This window comes from Girardinichthys multiradiatus, chromosome 12, assembly GCF_021462225.1.
Source record: "Girardinichthys multiradiatus isolate DD_20200921_A chromosome 12, DD_fGirMul_XY1, whole genome shotgun sequence".
Taxonomy (NCBI): Eukaryota; Metazoa; Chordata; class Actinopteri; order Cyprinodontiformes; family Goodeidae; genus Girardinichthys; species Girardinichthys multiradiatus.
The window spans coordinates 33,412,847-33,432,604 of record NC_061805.1 but is presented as its reverse complement, the minus strand read 5'-3'; the positions used below and the strand labels follow the sequence as shown (position 1 = coordinate 33,432,604).

Here is a 19,758-nt window from a genome sequence, read left to right as displayed (position 1 = left end):
TCACTGTGCTCAATTGGCCTGCCAACTCTCCTGACCTGAACCCCATAGAGAATCTGTGGGATATTGTGAAGAGAACGTTGAGAGACTCAAGACCCAACACTCTGGATGAGCTAAAGGCCGCTATCGAAGCATCCTGGACCTCCATAAGACCTCAGCAGTGTCACAGGCTGATTGCCTCCATGCCACGCCGCATTGAAGCAGTCATTTCTGCCAAAGGATTCCTGACCAAGTATTGAGTGCATAACTGTACATGATTATTTGAAGGTTGACGTTTTTTGTATTAAAAACACTTTTCTTTTATTGGTCGGATGAAATATGCTAATTCTGTGAGATAGGAATTTTGGGTTTTCATGAGCTGTATGCCACAATCATCCGTATTAAGACAATAAAAGACCTGAAATATTTCAGTTAGTCTGCAATGAATCTAAAATACATGAATGTTAAATTTTCATCATTACATTATAGAAAATAATGAACTTTATCACAATATGCTAATATTTTGAGAAGGACCTGTATACCCAGTTAGATCAGAGTTTTAAACTGGATCTGCATCTTTGATATGGCCTTTTACAACACTGCTGAATCTGAAAAACAAACTCAAGCATTGTGCTGTTTCATCATCATCAACTTCATATAGAAAGTGTTTTAAAACCAGCCACAGCTGAAACAAAGTGCTGAACATCAGGGATAAATAAGATAAGAGAACATATCAAAGAAAAGAAAAGCACACAACAATGTGAATAACTTAAAAACTTATGATTTGTGAGCTTTACAGACAGGAGCTGTGGGTGTTGTTCAATGGCGACCCATATGAATTTACATGGCCTGAAAGTTTAATTTACAAATAGGTTGTTTAAAAATCTTTAGAAGGATCAAGATATATATATTTTTTTTACCTAAATGTTAAGTTTCACGAATAAACCTGAATAAAACTTCTGAAATTCTGGTTTGGCTTTAGGTTTTGAGGTTTCCCCCACAAAATTTCAAGTCCCCTCCATCTTACTCAAACAAAATCTAACTCACAAAACGCCATATACATTTAAAACGTATGTGTTGATTTTATTTTATTTTATTTTTTTTGCATAATTTGCATCTAATTTAAATAATCTAAATAAAGTCTTTAAATACTTGTTTATGTACCAGTAGTAATGAAAAATTCTTGGAATGCCTGAAAATAGCACATTTAGTTTTTCTGTAATGTTTAACATCTACATCTACGCATTGTGGTCTAACGGGAGCATGCGCAGTAGAGTGGATCTCATCGCTTGCAGCTGGTGGATGTTTGAAGAACCATCAGGCAAGTTAACGTGAACGAACCTAAGCCTTTTGTTCTGTTCCAAATCTTTTGCACAATGATTACATAAATCATTCGCATTTATTAACACAATTATAGAGCTAACAAACGACCACCGTGCTTTGTTCAATAGCCATTAATGCGACGAGGCACAGCTGATGAGTAAGTTCTGCAAATTTCAATGCTACAAAAACGTGTAATAGTCATGTAGGAAATGTTTAGAAGTCTCTCAGAAATGTAGACCCTCAAACTCGCAGAGTTTCATGTGATTCGGCTCAGTGGGAGGAAAAAAAGCTCAAAAGCTCCTCTGTAGTTGTCAAAGGCTGGTCTGTCCTGAACATGGACCCCACTGCCTGACTCACTTTTCAACTATTCCTCATTTAATTTAGAGGTTAAATGGAAAAGGCAGCCTGGGAATCAGAATGAGGAGGCATTGCAAGGCATTCTCTCATTTTTTTAAAGAAATAATGTTTGACTACGTTTTTCCATTTTTGTTCTTACTAAATGTTGATATATTTAAAGGAAATATATCATCAGTTTTCCAAGCTGTGTATAGACTTGTGGCTCATGATAGTTGTATTCATTTCTATGAACCAAATTATGAAAATATGAAATAAAATAAAAGGAAAAAAGGGAGAATATGACAAGCCTAGATGGCAACGGAAAGTTGAAGAGAAATTGCATTATGTGAACACACTTCAAAAAGTGGATTTATGCATTAGTACATATAACGGTGTCCCCCGAAACAAAAGCAGAGCAATGTCTCGAGCTCAAATTAGGGTTTATTCACCTGGTGATCGTTACACTGAAGATGAGAAATGTTATCTAAATGCAGTAGCTTTGAGACCTAGCAAACGGGTAACCTTTGGAGGGATTTAAAATAAAATGCTCAATAAATGAATAAGCATACCATGAAATACATGAGACATAAATATTTCTTAAAATAAATGAATGCCCAATAAATAATCATACGATTCAATAAACAAAAAAAAGTAAATAAATATATGTGGGCAGTAAATAAATTATTCAATGAGACAAAAAATATAGGTTTTAGCTTCTTTATTTATTCACCTTTGTAATAATGACCTTATTTATTTATTATTCATTACAGTTTTCAACTTTATTTATTAATGACTTATTTTTAAATGTATTTAATGATGTGTATGTTTTAATATTTTCTGGTTGTTTTATTTTTCCTTGTATTTTTTTTTTTACTCTATTTGTTCAATGCTATTTATTTATGCCTGTGCCTTTTACATTTCCGTATTCATTTCTGCCTCATTACTCGGATGAGAGGGGCTGTGTCTTCTGGCATTAGCTTCTGCGTATTGGTTGGTTAGCTTTAGCTTGCATGGCTCAAAACTGCATGGCTTTTCCCCACAAAAAAGCATTGTTTAGAAATGGTGAACTCAGCAGGCAAACGTTTGGTGTCTGACTTCTTAACAACGTTGTAATTCTTCCAGTCTATCTGCCTAATGAGGCAGAAATGTATACAGAAATGTAAAAAGCACAGGGATAAATAAATAGCATTGAACAAATTGAGTAAAAAAATACAATCCATAAAACAGACAAAAAATATTAAAACATACACATAAACAAATACATTTAAACATAAGTCAGTAGTAAATAATGTTGAAAATTGTAATGGGATAATAAATAAACAAGGTAATTATTACAAAGGTGAACAAATTAAGAAGGAAATTAAATTAGATGTATACATATGTCTCATTGAATAATTTAAGTACTGCCTACATTTATTTTTGTACTGCATTTTTGTGTATTTAAGCACATGCTTATTTATTTATTGAGCATTTATTTATTTTTGTATACTTAATTATGGCAGGATTGGTCCTCCATAGTGGAGAGCCCAGTCTGTCTGTTATGGAACATGGTGGCAGCAACATAAAGTTGTGGGGATGATTTTGTTTTCTTTCGGGACATGGAAAATCTTTTTATTGTAAGATGGATGCAGCTAAATACAGATCTTCCCTGGAAGAAAACCTGACAGAGACTGCAACAGATTGCTGGGTGGGTTTAGGACCCAGCAGGTAGTGACCGTGTGGTTCAACAAATGGAGCTGTGTTTTATCCCACCAGTACTCCTGCAACATGTCCCTCCTCCAGATGAGACTCTTTCACTCCTAAACAATACTGTGAAGCCTGCCATGAAACACACACACTTTGTCTACCCACCTTTAAATTCCTTTATTTAAAGGGGATAGAGATTTTCCCTGCTTGGTCCTCTTTATAACTCACAGAACCTCTATTTCCTTCCCAGTCTGAGGGCATTGCTCTGCCTAATGAGGGACTGTAATCTGGTGGGTGCGTTTGAAAGAGAGGACAATTATGGATGCTATGAAGTAGAGCAAGGAGGCGGGACTGTCACCAGAGCTGTTCACATGTAGTACTCCTCCTGATCTTGCAGAGTATGCACAGAGACGAGGAAAGGACAGGCGGCTTGGTTAGATATGGCTAGAAGTGAATAGTGGAGCCTGGAGCTGCTAAAGGCTGTCAGAAGCTGATGTAGCAGTACACCTTGGAAGAAGAAGATTTTCTGAGTATTTGGGATAAACCTGAAACAAACACACTCTGCTGTTGCCATGGGGGGCTCCCTCAGCCAGCCAAGGAGAGCATCAGTCAGTTCTTGTGGGAAGAAGAACAGCATGTAAGATCAGATTTTTAAAATTTCTAAATGTGTTTCTTTGCAAGACTATGCAAGCTTTGTTTTGGAGGGGAAGGTGACTTAAGGCAAAAGAGTTGGAAGGAAAGTATCTCGACTCATTCACTGAAGGCAAATTAGCTCATCATACCTCTCTGTTTCCAGCATCAGCTGATCAGCTGATTTTAATACTGTTTAGCTATTCAAATCTGAGGGGAGTCCGAGGTCAAGACCGAGGAGTGGATGTAAGGTTGTGTTGTCGCAGTTTTTCCTATTTGGGGGAATGTTATTAATTAATAGCTGCACAATACATTGGATCACAATTAACCACGTAATATCAGTGTGTGCAATATCAGGCTTGTTTTGGATGTAATGTTTCATGCATTCCTGCATATTAATACTATAAGATGGACCCTAATGCCCAGATGTGATATGTATATTTAATAGCCGAGATGCTAAAGCTCAAGGAGAGTGGTGGGAACATTGTGTAAAGGAGGAGAAGAGTCGGGAAAAGGTTTGCTAGTCAAAATCGTTATTGCACTTTTTAGCAACGATGTTGCAATTACATATTTTCGTGATATTTTGCAGCCCTGCTGTTAATTATGCCTCCATGACCCAAATTTAACAGGAGTGAGTTCATGAAACCAGCCGAGGGGTTTACTCCTCTACAAAGTTTAGTTTAATTAATGTCTTCATGACGGACCAAAAAAAAGTGAATAAAGGATGTTTAAATCCTGAGGCATTTATTGCAGCATAAACATAAAACCACTCTTCCTCTTTTTCCTCACTAATGCTCTATGCTTTTACCAGTGATGCTTTTCATTACCATTTTTCAAAGCTCTGAAAAGCCCCATGCAGTGGATTTCTTTCTCTCAATGCACATGAAAGTCTGAGCTGTGCTATATTTAGGCACTTCCAGCTATAAATGACAGGAATTGATACAAGATGTGAAAAGACTTGCTGGAATGTTTTGTTAAAGCTACAGTGTGGCGAAAGACAAATGTCCACTTTAGAGAAGCTTAGAAAGAGAACCGGATAAAGCAGTGCTCAAGCAAACCTTTTAAAATAAAGGACCTCTATTTTCTGCATCCATCTGTGTTTGTTTTAGGTCAGGCGGGGGTAGGGATCTTCCCTGTGGAAAAACTCCATATCCAGTGCAAAAGGTCTGCAGCTCTCATCTTATGGACTAATTTTAGTCAGCTCCATCATCCTTCTTTTTTTTACATTTTAACTGGAGCAGTCTTGGTTGCGCTGTTTTCCAGAAGCTCAGAACATCCACACAGTCACCCAGCTGGAAGCAGGCTGACCTGCATTTAGAGCTATTCTTTGTAGTAAAATGTATAGCTGTGAAAACAAGTGTTTTTGTTATTTATATTTCTGAGGTGACTACTGGCATGAAATGTACACCAGAGGTTGGTAACTTAGTAATTTATGTATACAAAGCAGTCATAAAAATTAAGTCCACTAATTGTGTGTAAAGAAGAATGATAGTGAATAAGTGTGAAACTCATGAATTATGGTCCACTGTTTGGACCATAATTCAGATTTAATTTTTAGGTTCTAGACCAGTGGATCCTTGCAAGATTTCTGCCTGAGGAAATCAGGCAGAACTGTGCATATAGAAGTTATCACAAAAAATACTTTTCTAAGTATGGATATATTTTTTAGTAACCATGTTACCACTTTTAATGTACTAATTTGTTTTGATCTCTTATGTGTAGATTGTTCGGATTGTTGCTGACATCCGGTGTCCTTTTCATGCTAGTAGTAACATTAGAAATATATTTCCTGAGAAAAACACTGATGTGTTCAATACTTATTTTCCCAGCAGTGTATATAGAACTACAGGGGTTGGACAATGAAACTGAAACACCTGTCATTTTAGTGTGGAAGGTTTCATGGCTAAATTGGACCAGCCTGGTAGCCAGTCTTCATTGATTGCTCTTACTGGTGCAATGTGCAGAGTGTGAAGGTTCAATTAGCAGGGTAAGAGCACAGCGTGGCTCAAAATATTGAAATGCACACAACATTATGGGTGACATACCAGAGTTCAAAAGAGGACAAATTGTTGGTGCACGTCTTGCTGGCGCATCTGTGACCAAGACAGCAAGTCTTTGTGATGTATCAAGAGCCACGGTATCCAGGGTAATGTCAGCATACCACCAAGAAGGACGAACCACATCCAACAGGATTAACTGTGGACGCAAGAGGAAGCTGTCTGAAAGGGATGTTCGGGTGCTAACCCGGATTGTATCCAAAAAACATAAAACCACGGCTGCCCAAATCACAGCAGAATTAATGTGCACCTCAACTCTCCTGTTTCCACCAGAACTGTCCATCAGGAGCTCCACAGGGTCAATATACACGGCCGGGCTGCTATAGCCAAACCTTTGGTCACTCATGCCAATGCCAAATGTTCGTTTCAATGGTGCAAGGAGCGCAAATCTTGGGCTGTGGACAATGTGAAACATGGATTGTTCTCTGATGAGTCCACCTTTACTGTTTTCCCCACATCCGGGAGAGTTACGGTGTGGAGAAGCTCCAAAGAAGCGTACCACCCAGACTGTTGCAGCACAGAGTGAAGCATGAGGGTGGATCAGTGATGGTTTGGGCTGCCATATCATGGCATTCCCTTGGCCCAATACTTGTGCTAGATGGACGCCTCACTGCCAAGGACTACCGAACCATTCTTGAGGACCATGTGCATCCACTGGTTCACACATTGTATCCTGAAGGCGGTGCCATGTATCAGGATGACAATGCACCAATACACACAGCAAGACTGGTGAAAGATTGGTTTGATGAACATGAAAGTGAAGTTGAACATCTCCCATGGCCTGCACAGTCACCAGATCTAAATATTATTGAGCCACTTTGGGGTGTTTTGGAAGAGCGAGTCAGAAAACGTTTTCCTCCACCAGTATCATGTAGTGACCTGGTCACTATCCTGCAAGAAGAATGGCTTAAAATCCCTCTGACCACTGTGCAGGACTTGTATATGTCATTCCCAAGACGAATTGACGCTGTATTGGCTGCAAAAGGAGGCCCTGCACCATACTAATAAATTATTGTGGTCTAAAACCAGGTGCTTCAGTTTCATTGTCCAACCCCTGTATATCAGGCCAGAGATGAAGGAAAACATTTTATATTTGGAGATTTATGTTTTAAGACATAGGGACAAAAGAGTTTGAATTTTTTAATAATGCAGAAGTGGCTTGTGAAAAAAGCTTCTATATATGATGGTGAAACTGAAATGGATAACAGTAGGGGTTTTTATGCATTCTTGGGTGAATGGAGTTTAAGTCTGAATAAATATTTGTTAATCCATACTCTTCTCACTATTTTATGGGACATCTTTAAAAAATAACCTAATCAGTGCTCTTTACAATACATTTAGTCCGTTTTATGTGTCTGATAGATTTTTGAGTTTTGGGGTTAAATGTTTTTTTTTGTTTGTTTGTTAGGAGACCATCCTTTTGATACATATTTGTACTAATTTATGATTATATAATGAAATTGAAGCCCAATTATTAGTGCTTTTTCAGGCCAAACATAGCTTGAAGAAATCTGATTGACTCTGGGAAAATTCTGTAATTTTGAAATAAAAAATTTGACTATTTTCTGGTAAAATACTTTAAATACACTTGATGGTCCTGCAAAATTAAACACACAGTTTTCTGAAAGAAAAAAAACAGTTTGAGACACCTGACAATGAAGTTCATGGCTGCAATGTTTTACTAGCGTCTTCCTTTTATTGCTAAGTTTACCTGTAAACTATCGATTGGCATGATATCTAAATTAAGCTGCATTAAAAGTATAGTAAATGAGCTAAAGTAGAACAATAGGGTGTGTGCTCCTCAGCCCCATTCATAACCACGAACAATAGCTCAGCTGGTGTCTGTCCATGCCACCTCTGGGGTTAAACCCTCCCTGTCTCCTCATTCTTCCTCTTTGTTAGTTGAGTGATTCATCTTTACTGTAGCACTGCAATACACTTTGTTCCCACTTAGTCTCTTGAGTGGCCCCTCTGGTTTTAAGCACTGATTGCAGATAACTTGGGCGTTCGCCATTGAAAATGTGACGTTGGTGCTGCAATTTCCTCTGCCTTGCACTGAATTTGAAGCATCTGTCTCTCTGCATATTTTATTTCTGCTCTGCCCTGCATAACAGCATGCAGAATTTAGATATAGGAACATCCGCTGTACCTGTGTCTCCATGTAATCCCTTTATGGGTGTTTTAATAGGTTGGCACCCTTGTGACTCACTCCTTACGGCTGCCATGGTAATAACAGTCTGTCCTTTCTGTTTAAGCTCGGGTTTTTCACACATGAAGCTCCAGTATTTTCTCTCCTTTCATCTCTCTTCATTGCTAAATAGGTGGCTGTGCTACCAGGCCTCTGTTGTTCCTGTAGTTGCTTATAAGCTAAATGTACATCCAATGTTGGCCAGTAGGTGGGGCCAAATTGTCATCAATTTAAGGCGAGACTTTGTAAATTTATTTACATAGCAGGATTAATACATAAGGTAACCCACACTGCTTTACAGGAAATCAAAAAGAAAGATATTAAAATAACAGAAACCTTTGAGCTTTGCAACATATAATAATGCTATAATCCTAATGCTATGTAGTGTAAACTGCCTCACCAACATTTGCAGAATCTTTGTAATAAAGGTGGAGCACATTACTGTTCTGTTTATTTAGAACATTAGAGCATAGTCTGGAGAAACAAAAATAAATTTATAATGGTAATATGCTCAGAGCTTCACTATCAACCTCATAATGACGTCTGTGACTGGCATACGGACATGAAAGAATTGACAGCCCATTCAGTTCTTTATAAAGAAATGTTCAGATATTGATGCCTAAAATTTTATTTATGAAAAACAAAGTGATTTGCATTTAAACAACACAAATCAACCTGGTTCAGACACTTCTGTTTTAAGTCATCCCACAGAAGTAATTATTACCAAGGAAAATGTTTTATTTCTTTCTTGTTCGACTAAAAGCATTGAATAATGTTTATGTAATTGTTACCTAATTTCTTAAATCCAGTAATTTATATGTAATAAAAATTTGCTGGTAAACCTAAAACCAAAGTTGTTGCTTTTCTGCTGCCTTGGTAAAAACAAATGCAGCTTTGGAGGATGTTGTGGGTGAAGACACAAATAGGGAGCCTGCATAACTAAACAATAATTCTAGCTGTGACTTCATATTAGGCTTTAAATCCAAACAGCTTTCTGACTGATATTTTCAGACCTTGGTGGCCACAAAGTAGTTATGATGGGCAATGAGAATTTAAATTGAATTATTTTTTTCCTAAACCACAACTTTATAATCAAACCCTCTGAATCAACTGGGCAGGGGTATTTTTAGATATTAATTCAAACTATAACATCTGTCCCAAACATTAGATCTGGGATGTTTATTTAAGATGGGGGAATATTTGGCGAAGGTTTGTGCACTAACTCTTATAGTGCTTAATTTAAACATGAAAAGAACCAAGTCTCCAATGCAGCTAATGAAGGCTGTAAATGCACACTGAAATATTAAGTATATAACATGAAATAAAAAGGAGGGATTGTTATATATTTGTGGCAGGAGTAAAAATATAAAACTTGTTAGGAATGTGTCATTAAAAGTTAAAATTTCATTATTTTGCTAAGAAATTTTCTCAGGGTAAATTCAACAATGAACTAAGTCTGAATAGTTAGTATTTACCTTCCAATGGCTCCTTTCTACCATTCTTTATACCGAAGCATGAATAATTAATATCCAGCTACACCAGACCTCCTTGGAGTTCTTGGAGATGTTAAACTTCCTTGGCAAGGTTGTCACAGGTGGGCTCCACATTATACTGCACATGTGCACCACTGCTATAGAGTTTTTACTAGTTCTACTTAAATGTTGTAGCAGAAGCTTTGTCTGCAATGTTGAAGATTCCACTAACCCTGCATGCCAAGTGTTTGAAGTGGTCCCAACAGTGTGAAAGTCTGACAGATTTTCTGACTGAGTTATAATTATTTGATAATTTGGGTACATTCATAGACTGTGTATAGAGCATTGGACGTGCAGCCTGAGATGATCAGGCAATCCTTAAGCATGACAAGAAAACAAAAAGAAGGCAATGACATGGAAAACATGAAATATACAAATTAGGGTACATCACAACCGACACAGTTTTTAAGAGGTTATGGGGCTTGATATTTCCAAAAATACACTTTTTTCCCCGTTTAGACTCCATGAAACCTGTTTTTCGATACACAAAGATTAATGGCAAAATACAAACTGATGCAGCAGCATTTTGATTACCTGACCATGTAGGGATGAAAGTCTAAGTGATTACCTGACCATGTAGGGATGAAAGTCTAAGTGTCCCAGCTCTGCAGGTGAAGGGACTGCTGTAGTAATGATGGATGGTTTCTGCAACCAGCCAGCAACAGGATATAAAGCAGGGGTCTAAAACCTTTACAATCCAAAGATGTTATATGTAATGCTGATGTCAATGCCGCACCACAAGTCTTGTTGTCCCAAACTGTCTTCATGATTGCCAAGAGCTCACAGCTTTGTGGGATATCCCCATCTCCACTTAGGCTTTTCTTTGCAGATCTATGATGGCAGTGTTTTATAAAAGAGGCAACAATCTATGGGTGCCCTCCAAGAGGTGAAACTGAAGATAGCTGAAATATTCAGAAAGTAGGCTGTCCATTGGAGCATCTTCAAGCATTTGACATGCTGAGTTGAGTAACTCTTTATTAGTGCAGACAGAACATTTGCACAGCATAGCATCAGACTGAGTGGTATTATTGGCACATTGCTGCAACATTTGAGTTAAATTAAAGACATTTTCTAGCACTGGCACCTTATTTGTGGTATATATTGTCTGCAGATCAAAGCTGCAGATCAAATGCTGTTTTATTTACTCATGGCTGTGTATCTCAGTATGTTATCAAAACACAAAAGAGATATGAAGTAGTATGATTGTAAGCTTTCCATGGGTGCAGGTTATCTGTGTGCAGCAGTGTTTAGATATTAAGATATCTCTACATGAATTCATGACTCAAATTTTTCCAATGACAAAAACATGATCAGTCTACTGTTAAAACAGAGATATTAGATCAGCACTGCCAATCTGCATTTGCAACTACTTTTATGCCGATCCATAATGAAGGAAAAACCAAAGCTGTTAAATACCTGATTTAATAATTGATGGTTACGCAAGGACATGAAGGTTCAAAGAATTGTTTACCTAACAGAGACACTAACATTATTTTATGAAGGTAATTTTAATTTTAAGTCCATTCAGACTTTGATTAAGTGAAACATATATATTTTAAAGCTAATTCAGTGCTAACAGACATATCTCTAAGTCACTCTCAATATGTACACTAATGGTTATTACACCAGCTATCATATCTGCTTTGGTGTGGGGTGCAGACATGTTTATAATGCCTTATTTTATTCTTAGCTCATGACCAACACATGTTGCCTTCAGTCAGAATCTAATTGAAGATTAGACATCTGCATTCCCGTTGGATTAACAGACCATATCACATCAGCTTCACAGGGCCAGGTGTGTTTTATATTTTCCTCTATATGTGGGCTAAGGTAGCAGCTGTAGTTTATTTATGGATGACTGTATAAAGGCATGTGTGGGTTGCACCACTGGCTCTGTATCTGCTGTTTAAATGTAATACATAAGAGCAGACTAATTTCCACAGTTTTTAGTGCTCTGTGTTTCTGTGCCTTATAACTCTGCCTGAATTTAAGTATTTTTGTTTTGTTTTAAGTGTTCAGAATCACACGTTCATGTGCCTGGCCAGAAGCTAGGCACATGAATAGTTGGGTGTCTTCATGCCTCCAGTCTGCTACTGGTTTGTCATCTTATGTGTTTTGACTGTCAGAAGGAAACTAAGGAGAGAAAGAGGACAATGCAAGAAATGTTAAACAAGCACAAACATTTGAGATTTTAATCTCAAACATTTAGTCACTCTGTCTCTGTTTTTTCCAGAATAATCCTCTTCCATGGAGGCTGTTTTCTATGCGCCATGAATGTTTTCTGTACAGTTTTTTTTGGTCAGTAAGAGATCGAACAGAGCCTCTTTATTTGTGTTCACTAGTGTGAAACATTATGTATGTCTGAGATCATCCACTTTCCTCTACCTGCCCCAGTGTTTGTGTATGTGTGCAGAGCAGAGTGTGGTAGTTTGTCTTCAGTCTTCGATGTATTTCATGTGTGAGGCTTTAGCAATAGAAAATAGAAAAAGTGCGTCCTTCTCTTGATATTTCCATCTTTTCACAGAGACTCAATCCTCTTCCTTCTATTGGATTAGTCATGGTCTGTTTTTTCTCATCTAGCCTAGATCCCCGTCTGTGTGAGTGTGAGGAAAAGAGCTGTGGCGTTACATAAGCTTCTGCTGAACAGCCTAGAAGAGGTGCGTGTCTGTGTGCAGTGATGAGAGCTTTTAATTAAAACCTTTTTCTTCCAGTGGGATTTTCCCCTTCATCGTTGGAGCTGTATCTGGGTTTGTTGTATTGATCCATCTGTTTTCTGGCCTGGATAGTTTCAGTGAACAATAGAGCTTCAGTTACTTTAATTGCACCTCAGGGCTTTAACAGCTCATGTGAGTTCAGAGGGAACGGTCTCTGTCCTGGCTGAAAATATTTGCTTTCACTTCTTTTCGTTTATCCTGAGAGAAGAGGCAGACAGTTTAATTGCCTGCTTTTAGCTGAGCTGTCAGCTGAATCTGTTGCTGGGTAAACAAGCTATTAATTATCTCAGATTCCCTTTTGATTATACTATTTGATGCCGGCGAGGACATTGTTTGAGAAACATGCAGTGTCGACACAACGTTTGGCAGAAACTTAAGCGATAAAAGGCAAAAATGTAAAGATATAAAAGGCATACGTAATTAAAAAAGTAAAAGGGGGCATGAAGGGTTTAAAACATGTTGGCTGAGTGCATACAATACAGTATGGTTGGTGGCTGGTATGATTACAAATATCACTTTTTTTAAATCATGTTTATAAATAACTCCTGTGTAAAATCTTACCTTTCAAAAGAAAGGGAAAAAAAATACCACAGCATTATTTTACAGATTTGTAAAACCTGTGTAATTTTGCCAAGTAGAGTTTAGTACAGCTGAGAGTACACCTCAGTCTCGAACTGTTTTCCCGAACTATTTTTCTGTTTAAAAGGTAAATTATTCAAAAAGCTAACTCTTCAGTAGAGTGCAGTTGTGCTACAGACGATATTTTATAAACTTAAAGGAAATGGTGGACAATAAAACAGAAGCCTCTGCACAGGAGCAGGCAACAGAAATGGACAGAATCTGCCTTACTGTGACTTTTGAAGTCTACACACCCTGTTAAAATCCCAGGGAATTAATTGTTTCTACATACTGTATAATGTGGCATAGATCATGTACAACTGAACTGATGAGGAAATAAATCTGTTAAAGTTAAACAGATAATATTTGTTTGTATTTTTCTTCAAATAAATGCCTTTTTAAACTAAATGGGGGAATCTGTGTCCCTAAATTCACAAATTCCCATATACCCAATGGAGGAGCAAGAAAAATGTTTTGTGAATTTATAACAACTTTGCAAAAAATAAATAAAAATTTATTAAAATCACGGTTGCTGCCAATTTTTAACATGTTCAGATTTGGATCATACCCCCATTGTCACTATTGCAACTTTAAGAGCATATTTTGTGTCTAAGGGAGACAGATGGAGTACAGAATGAAGGGATCCTGAGGGTTTTGTTAAAAATATAACATTTCTGTATGATGAATCACATTTTGTTGTCTGTGTACTGTAGGTTTTGAAATATATATCAACTATATATTTCAAAACCTTGTGTTCAGCCAGGGACCCAGCCCTTGACAACACCTGCTTATCTGGCCTCCTAGACTAATTGCAAACTAAAAGACTAACTGCAAACCCCTTTATGACCTTAAACAGGATAGATAAAATACTATACATTTTATGACTTCCCTCTTACCCTTATTTCCTCCCACCTGCCACTCAGCAGACAAAAATATTTGATAGACTATCCAAGAAAAAAATTATTATTCCTATCTTTTAAACCAAAAAATATTTCTCCTTTCCCTCTTCTCCGCTCCCTAACTTTCAAAAACCCTGGAGAGTATCCGAGAGATGGAGAGCCAGTAAGCAGACCTGCAGGAGCAGAGCGAGGAGGTGCGTGTTAACCAGCTGATCATGCACCCAGACAGAGAGGCTGCTGGGAGGAAGGAAGGAGGGGAGCGGAGTGGGCGAGGGGAGTGACTGCTGATGCTCTGGCTGTAATCTGCAGAGCATGAGTCAGTGCTGTGGAGAGCTGAGCCATAAACAGAAGCATCTGCAACGCAGGCAGACACGTTTCTCTCGCAAGAGCATCAACAGTGCAGTGGAGCAGGATGGGAAGGCTGAGCTGCTGAGCAAGAAGAGGAAGTCAGACTGCCATACAAAAAATACGTTTGTCGAACAAGAGCCTCTTTGAATCTGCAGTTAAAGGCTTGTTTTAAACTTCAGTGTTGACTCATCCAGAGAAAAGAGAAGTTTACAAATCTTCTCTTAGACGTTGAGTTAGTGCTACCCAGATGTCCTGGTTGTCTCCAGTCCAGTGGGCCAAGTGGACGTGGTCAGCAGTGACTGGAGGTGCAGGAGACAATGGACAACATAAAGGAAGGGATGACAGAGAAAACAAGTAAGAGATTTTGTGTGTGTGTTGAACAGAAAGATCTTGATCGTGACTGTGGATGCAGACTGTGATGGGAGCAGATTCCCCTGAGTCATACTGTCAGGTGGTAGATCCATGCTCAGATATACTGTCCCATTCTGTGGTATCCTCTCTTATTCTCAGTCTGAGCGGCCATTCTCATGCTGTCATTATCTGAAGCCACCTTTCAAGTAAAAATAGCTGTGTTGTGTTAAGAGGAGATGCTTTGTGTGCACCATCCGGTATTTTCAAACGCCGAGGATGTAACCGCCTGTTGTTTGAATATGTGTGTTTTTGTTTTCTGTGTGGCAGTTTAGCAAAGGTTGCTAAAAGCTGGGGAATTAAAAAGCGACACCTTTTAAAGCTTTAGTTAGTTTGATTCCTTTCTTTGTGTGGTTTCTAAGTAACCGTCCAGATCTGCAGCCTCTGAGCCCGTCAGTGGGAGAGGAATCTGAGGCTGTGTGTAGGAGTGGAGGGTTTTATTTGTATTAAAATTGTGTTAAATGTGTGTGTCTGTGTGAACTGGTTTTCAGAGATGGTGTATGCCTGGGTGCTGGCACTGTAAACTCTTCTTTGTGCTGTTTTTCATTAGATTGTGGATGTTTTGATGTACTTTGAAGTGGTTGGAAATACACACACATACACACTCTTTCTCTCTGTTGATGCCTCTCCCCTTTCTTTTTGTCTCTCCGCTGTGTGGGAATAAATCAGAGCTGGGTGTCCAGGCAGCCCAGACTGCAGGACAAAAACTGTGTGAGGCAGTTATTGAGGAGCAAAGGATGCAGGTGGCCTAGTTGGGCCTTGCTTCCTCTCCTCCCTCCTTCTGACTTCCTTTAAAATAAAAGGGCCTAGGTTGTTTTGTGCTGCTTTGACCTGTGAAAGCCACTTTGTTAATGTTACTTCAGGAAAATGGATACTGGAAAGCTGACGACCCTTTGTTATAGTGATTATAGGTAAACATATACAGTGCCATGCAAACGTATTCATATTCCATGAACATTTTCATATTTTTCCACATTACGACAACAAACAATGTATCTTACTGGTATTTTAGGAGATGGATCAGCACACAGTAGAGCATAATTGTGAACTGTAACAAAAGTGACAAATGGTATTTAAATGCTTTTACAAATGCAAAGCGAAGTGTGGCATGTATCTGTATTCTGCTGAATTTGCTCTGAGACCCCTGAATAAAAACCAGAGCAATCAGTTCTCCCCAGCAAATCATCTAATAGGTAAACGGAGTCCAGTTGTGTGTAATTTATAAATCCACCTGTCGTCTGAAGGTTTCAGTAGTTTGTCAGAGAACAAAGCAGCATTATGAAGACCGAGGAACATAGCAGAAAGGTTGAGGGTTGGGTAATAAAACGATAAACAGTTCTCTGAGAGATATCCAGAGCCTGGGTTAATCTATCATGTAAAAATGGAAAGAGAATAGCACAACTGCAAACCTAGCAAGACATGTCCATCCACTTAAAATGCATGGCAGGTATAAAATCAGTGAAGCAGCCAAAAGACCTGTGGTTTTCAGAGGAGCAGCAGAAGTTTACTGCTCAGTTGGAAGAACCTGTGAGTGGTGCATTCCACCAATCTACCCTTTTTATAGAAGTATGGGTGAAAGATCCCCAGAAGAAGTCTTGGAGTTTTCCCACAAGCCATGCAGGGCTCATAGCGAACATGGGGAAGAAGGTGTTCTTTTCAAGTATGACCAAAACTGAACTTTTGGGCCCACATGCAAAATGCTATGTGTGCCAAACAATCCAACACTGCACATCACCCTGAAGACACCATCTTTAACAGTAACTTAGTGGTAGCATCATCATGCTATGGGGATGCTCTTCTTGAGCTGAAACAGAGGAACTGGTCAGAGTTGATGTGAAGATGGAGCCTAATAGAAGAAAACCTTTTAATAAAAATAAAAAAACTGTTAAGAGGAATGAAAGAACTTAAACCATCGCTGAGGTTCATCTTCCAGCAGGACAGCAAACTGAAACATACAGCCAGAGCTACAATGAAATGGTTTAGATCAAAGCATAGTTATGTGTTAGAATGGCCCAGTTAAAGTCCAAAACTAAATTCAATTAAGAATTTGGGACAAGACTTGAGTAACAATGTTCACAAGTTCTCTCTATCCAATCTAGCTGATTTTCAGTTATGTAGAAGAAGAATGGCCAAACCTGTCTGCAGATGTGCAAAGTTAGTAGAGACATACACCAAAAAACTTGCAGCTGTAAGTGAAGAAGTAAATAGGGTCGTACAAAGTGTTGATTCATACAGGCAGAATACAAATGCACGCCACATTATTAGGATTCATATTAAAAAAAGAAAAATCAGGGGGTGTGAATACCTTTGCAAGGTAGTATACAATGTCTTACGTTGTGCAGAGAAATGCTATGTATGCTCCACATATTAATGTTACTTTTTCAGATAACTTCCAACAAAATAGATTTTTCTCTCTTCTGGCATCTAGTTCTGAATTTCTGTGATTCTTACTTTATTGAAGCGTTATATGAAAGACCTCAGTTTATTCTTTTCACCTGCAGTTCGGACTCTGAGGGGACCTTCGAGACTCCAGAAGCCGAGTCTCCTGTTGTTGTGAACCTACTGGGCCAACTGGACAACTTGAATAACACAGGTGAGAGACTTCAGAGCAGATGTTAAGTCAGCTCAGTGCTTCTATGTAGGTCACCTGACTTGAATATTATAGGTCATGGTAATGTTTAACTAGTGCTCATAAAATCCTGCAAGTTTTATTCTATGTGCTGTTTTGTTAAGTAAAAGTGCAATACTTGCTGATAGCATAATATATATCTGACATGGAGTTGGACTTCGCAGAAGAAACGGTAAAAAAATTTATTTTCATGACAAAGATTTAGCTATTGTCCCATCTATCCTTGACGTGCATTTCATTTATAGTGTGCATGGTGCCCACTGTTTACAACAGTAATATGACTTTAGGCCAGCAGAGAACATGGTATCACAGACCTGCATCTGTCTGTTCATGAGACAACTTTCACCCTACTTTCAACTTTAATCTGAAGCCTTTTTGTTTTTGCTTTACTGACCGACGTGAGCAACCTGATTATGGCTTATTTGGGTTAATCCATGCAGATTTATTCCTACAGAACTATCACTGAGAGGCATGTTTAAATGGTTGCAAGAGGGATTTATTACAGTGCCTATGTCTTGGAGTACACACTTCACACATTAATGCTGGTTGTTAAAACATTTTGATCCCATTGAAGCTCAGGTCTAGGATCATTGGAACCTTTGATGTTTGTGCCCATGGGTTGGGTCTGGATTGATATTTCACCTTTTTGTGTTTCTGATCAGTAGTTTGCTGCGATAATCCAGCAGTTCACCCAGTAGTTATACTTTACATTAGGCCTGCACAGTATATAGTACATATAGGGCCTTGGAAGATTCAGCCCCCCTGAGTTAGAATGTTGTTGAACCTCCTTCTGTTTCAAATACAACAGCAAATCTTTGGGATATGTCTCTGCTCTGTACATATAAAGAATTTGGGACATTTTCTGTTATTTTTGCTTGTTTTGTTTTTTTCCAAAACAGCTCAAGCTCTGTTAGAGTGGATGGATAGCAACTGTGTAAGCACCGATTTACAAATATTGCCACAGATTTTCATTTGGTTTTAGGTCTTGGCTTTGACTTGCCTGTTGATCTAAATATTTATTTTGTAAGGTTCTATTGCCTGCATGTTCAGTGACACTCTGCTGGAAGTTCAGCCCAACCCCACTCCCGTTCCATCCTGTAGCAGAGGTGAAGACTTGAGTCCTGTGTCTTAGAATGGAGTCAAACTCAAGTCACAAATTTAATGACTTTAGACTCGAATTGATGATTTCATAAAAGACTTTGGACTTGGACTTTCATTCCAATGACCCATGACTTGCACCAAACTGAAAGTGAATTATAAAGGAAAAGCACTGGGTGCACAACTGTGGAACTGCGCCAGGCAAATGACCCAGTCCGCTCTTTGCCATTATTTCCTCCTCTTGCTACTAAAACATGCATGCTGCATCTACCGTGCTGTTTATCTGCTTTTCTTCAGCATCCTACTATGACAGCAAAGAGTCTGATGGTGGTAGAAGTCTTGCCATTACGTGCTATTGTGGAAGTGTGTGCAAAGGTGGAAAAAGAAAAGGCTGCAGGAAGCATCACTCTTAACATGTAGGCTACTATGTAGCATAACTTTGTACAATAATGTTTAAATTTGTAAGATGCAACACCTGTTTACATTAAATGTTTTTTTATTGTGAATGGGTTGGCTCATTTTTTTATCTACTGGATGTTGGGTTTATTTTGGTTAATATTACATCTGAAAAGCAACATCAACACAGATTTTCTGAAGATTTTGAAATTCAGTTCTTGCTAGTTCTGGCAAACAAAAACACCTTTTTATAATTGTTTAAAAATCTCATAAATACTATTACTCTGATTAAATTGCATAACTGGCCAAAGGACCTGTTTAAGACTTGTGATTAAAAGTAGGATTTTGACTCAAGACTTTCATGCCTTTACCTGGGACTTGACTTGAGTGGAAAGAATTGAGACCTACTGGTGACTTGCAATAAAATGACTTGGTCCCACCTCTACCCTATAGCCTCTGAAACATTTCTTCCACGATAACCCTTTATGTAGCTCCATCCTCCTTCGCATCACTTCCAAATGGCTCTCCTGTCCCTGGTTAAGAATATCAGCCCTGCAGCATGTTGCTACCACCATCATGTTTCCCAGTGGGGAGGGTATGTTTAGAACAGGGCTCTTGAAACTTCAGTCCTTTTTAAAAGCAACTTTTAGATGAATCCCTGTTCCAACAAAACTGAATCAAATCAGCAGTTCTTTACCAGGCGTCTGCAGAACCTGTTGACATGCTGAGAAGGCAATTCAACCATTTGGTTCAGGTTTGTTGATGCACAGATGCATCTAAAGGTTGCAGGAAAGTGGCTATTAGGACTGGAGTTCCAGACCCCTTGTGCAGGCTGGTGTACACAGTTAGTTTTCTGCTACACATAATGTTTTGCATATCCTTATGATGCTGTTCACTAATGTTCTTAAACCTCTGAGGCC

At 38.5% G+C, this 19,758-nt stretch overlaps 1 protein-coding gene across 3 annotated transcripts in view; it reads left to right on the top strand.

Annotated features, from left to right (window-relative positions):
- The first annotated feature begins 1,398 nt into the window (after nt 1-1,398).
- LOC124877966 (transforming acidic coiled-coil-containing protein 1-like) overlaps nt 1,399-19,758 on the top strand; it is a 35,153-nt gene continuing 16,793 nt past the window's right edge. Inside the window, exons 1-2 of one of the 3 annotated variants that reach the window (XM_047381646.1) lie at nt 1,399-1,456; nt 17,217-17,308. In XM_047381646.1, coding sequence (XP_047237602.1) covers nt 1,434-1,456; nt 17,217-17,308 — 115 coding nt within the window. In that variant the 5' untranslated portion in view covers nt 1,399-1,433. Of the gene's footprint in view, nt 1,457-3,723; nt 3,959-14,207; nt 14,662-17,216; nt 17,309-19,758 lie in introns of those variants that run through there. The other 2 variants (XM_047381645.1, XM_047381643.1) reach the window with 2 other exon arrangements.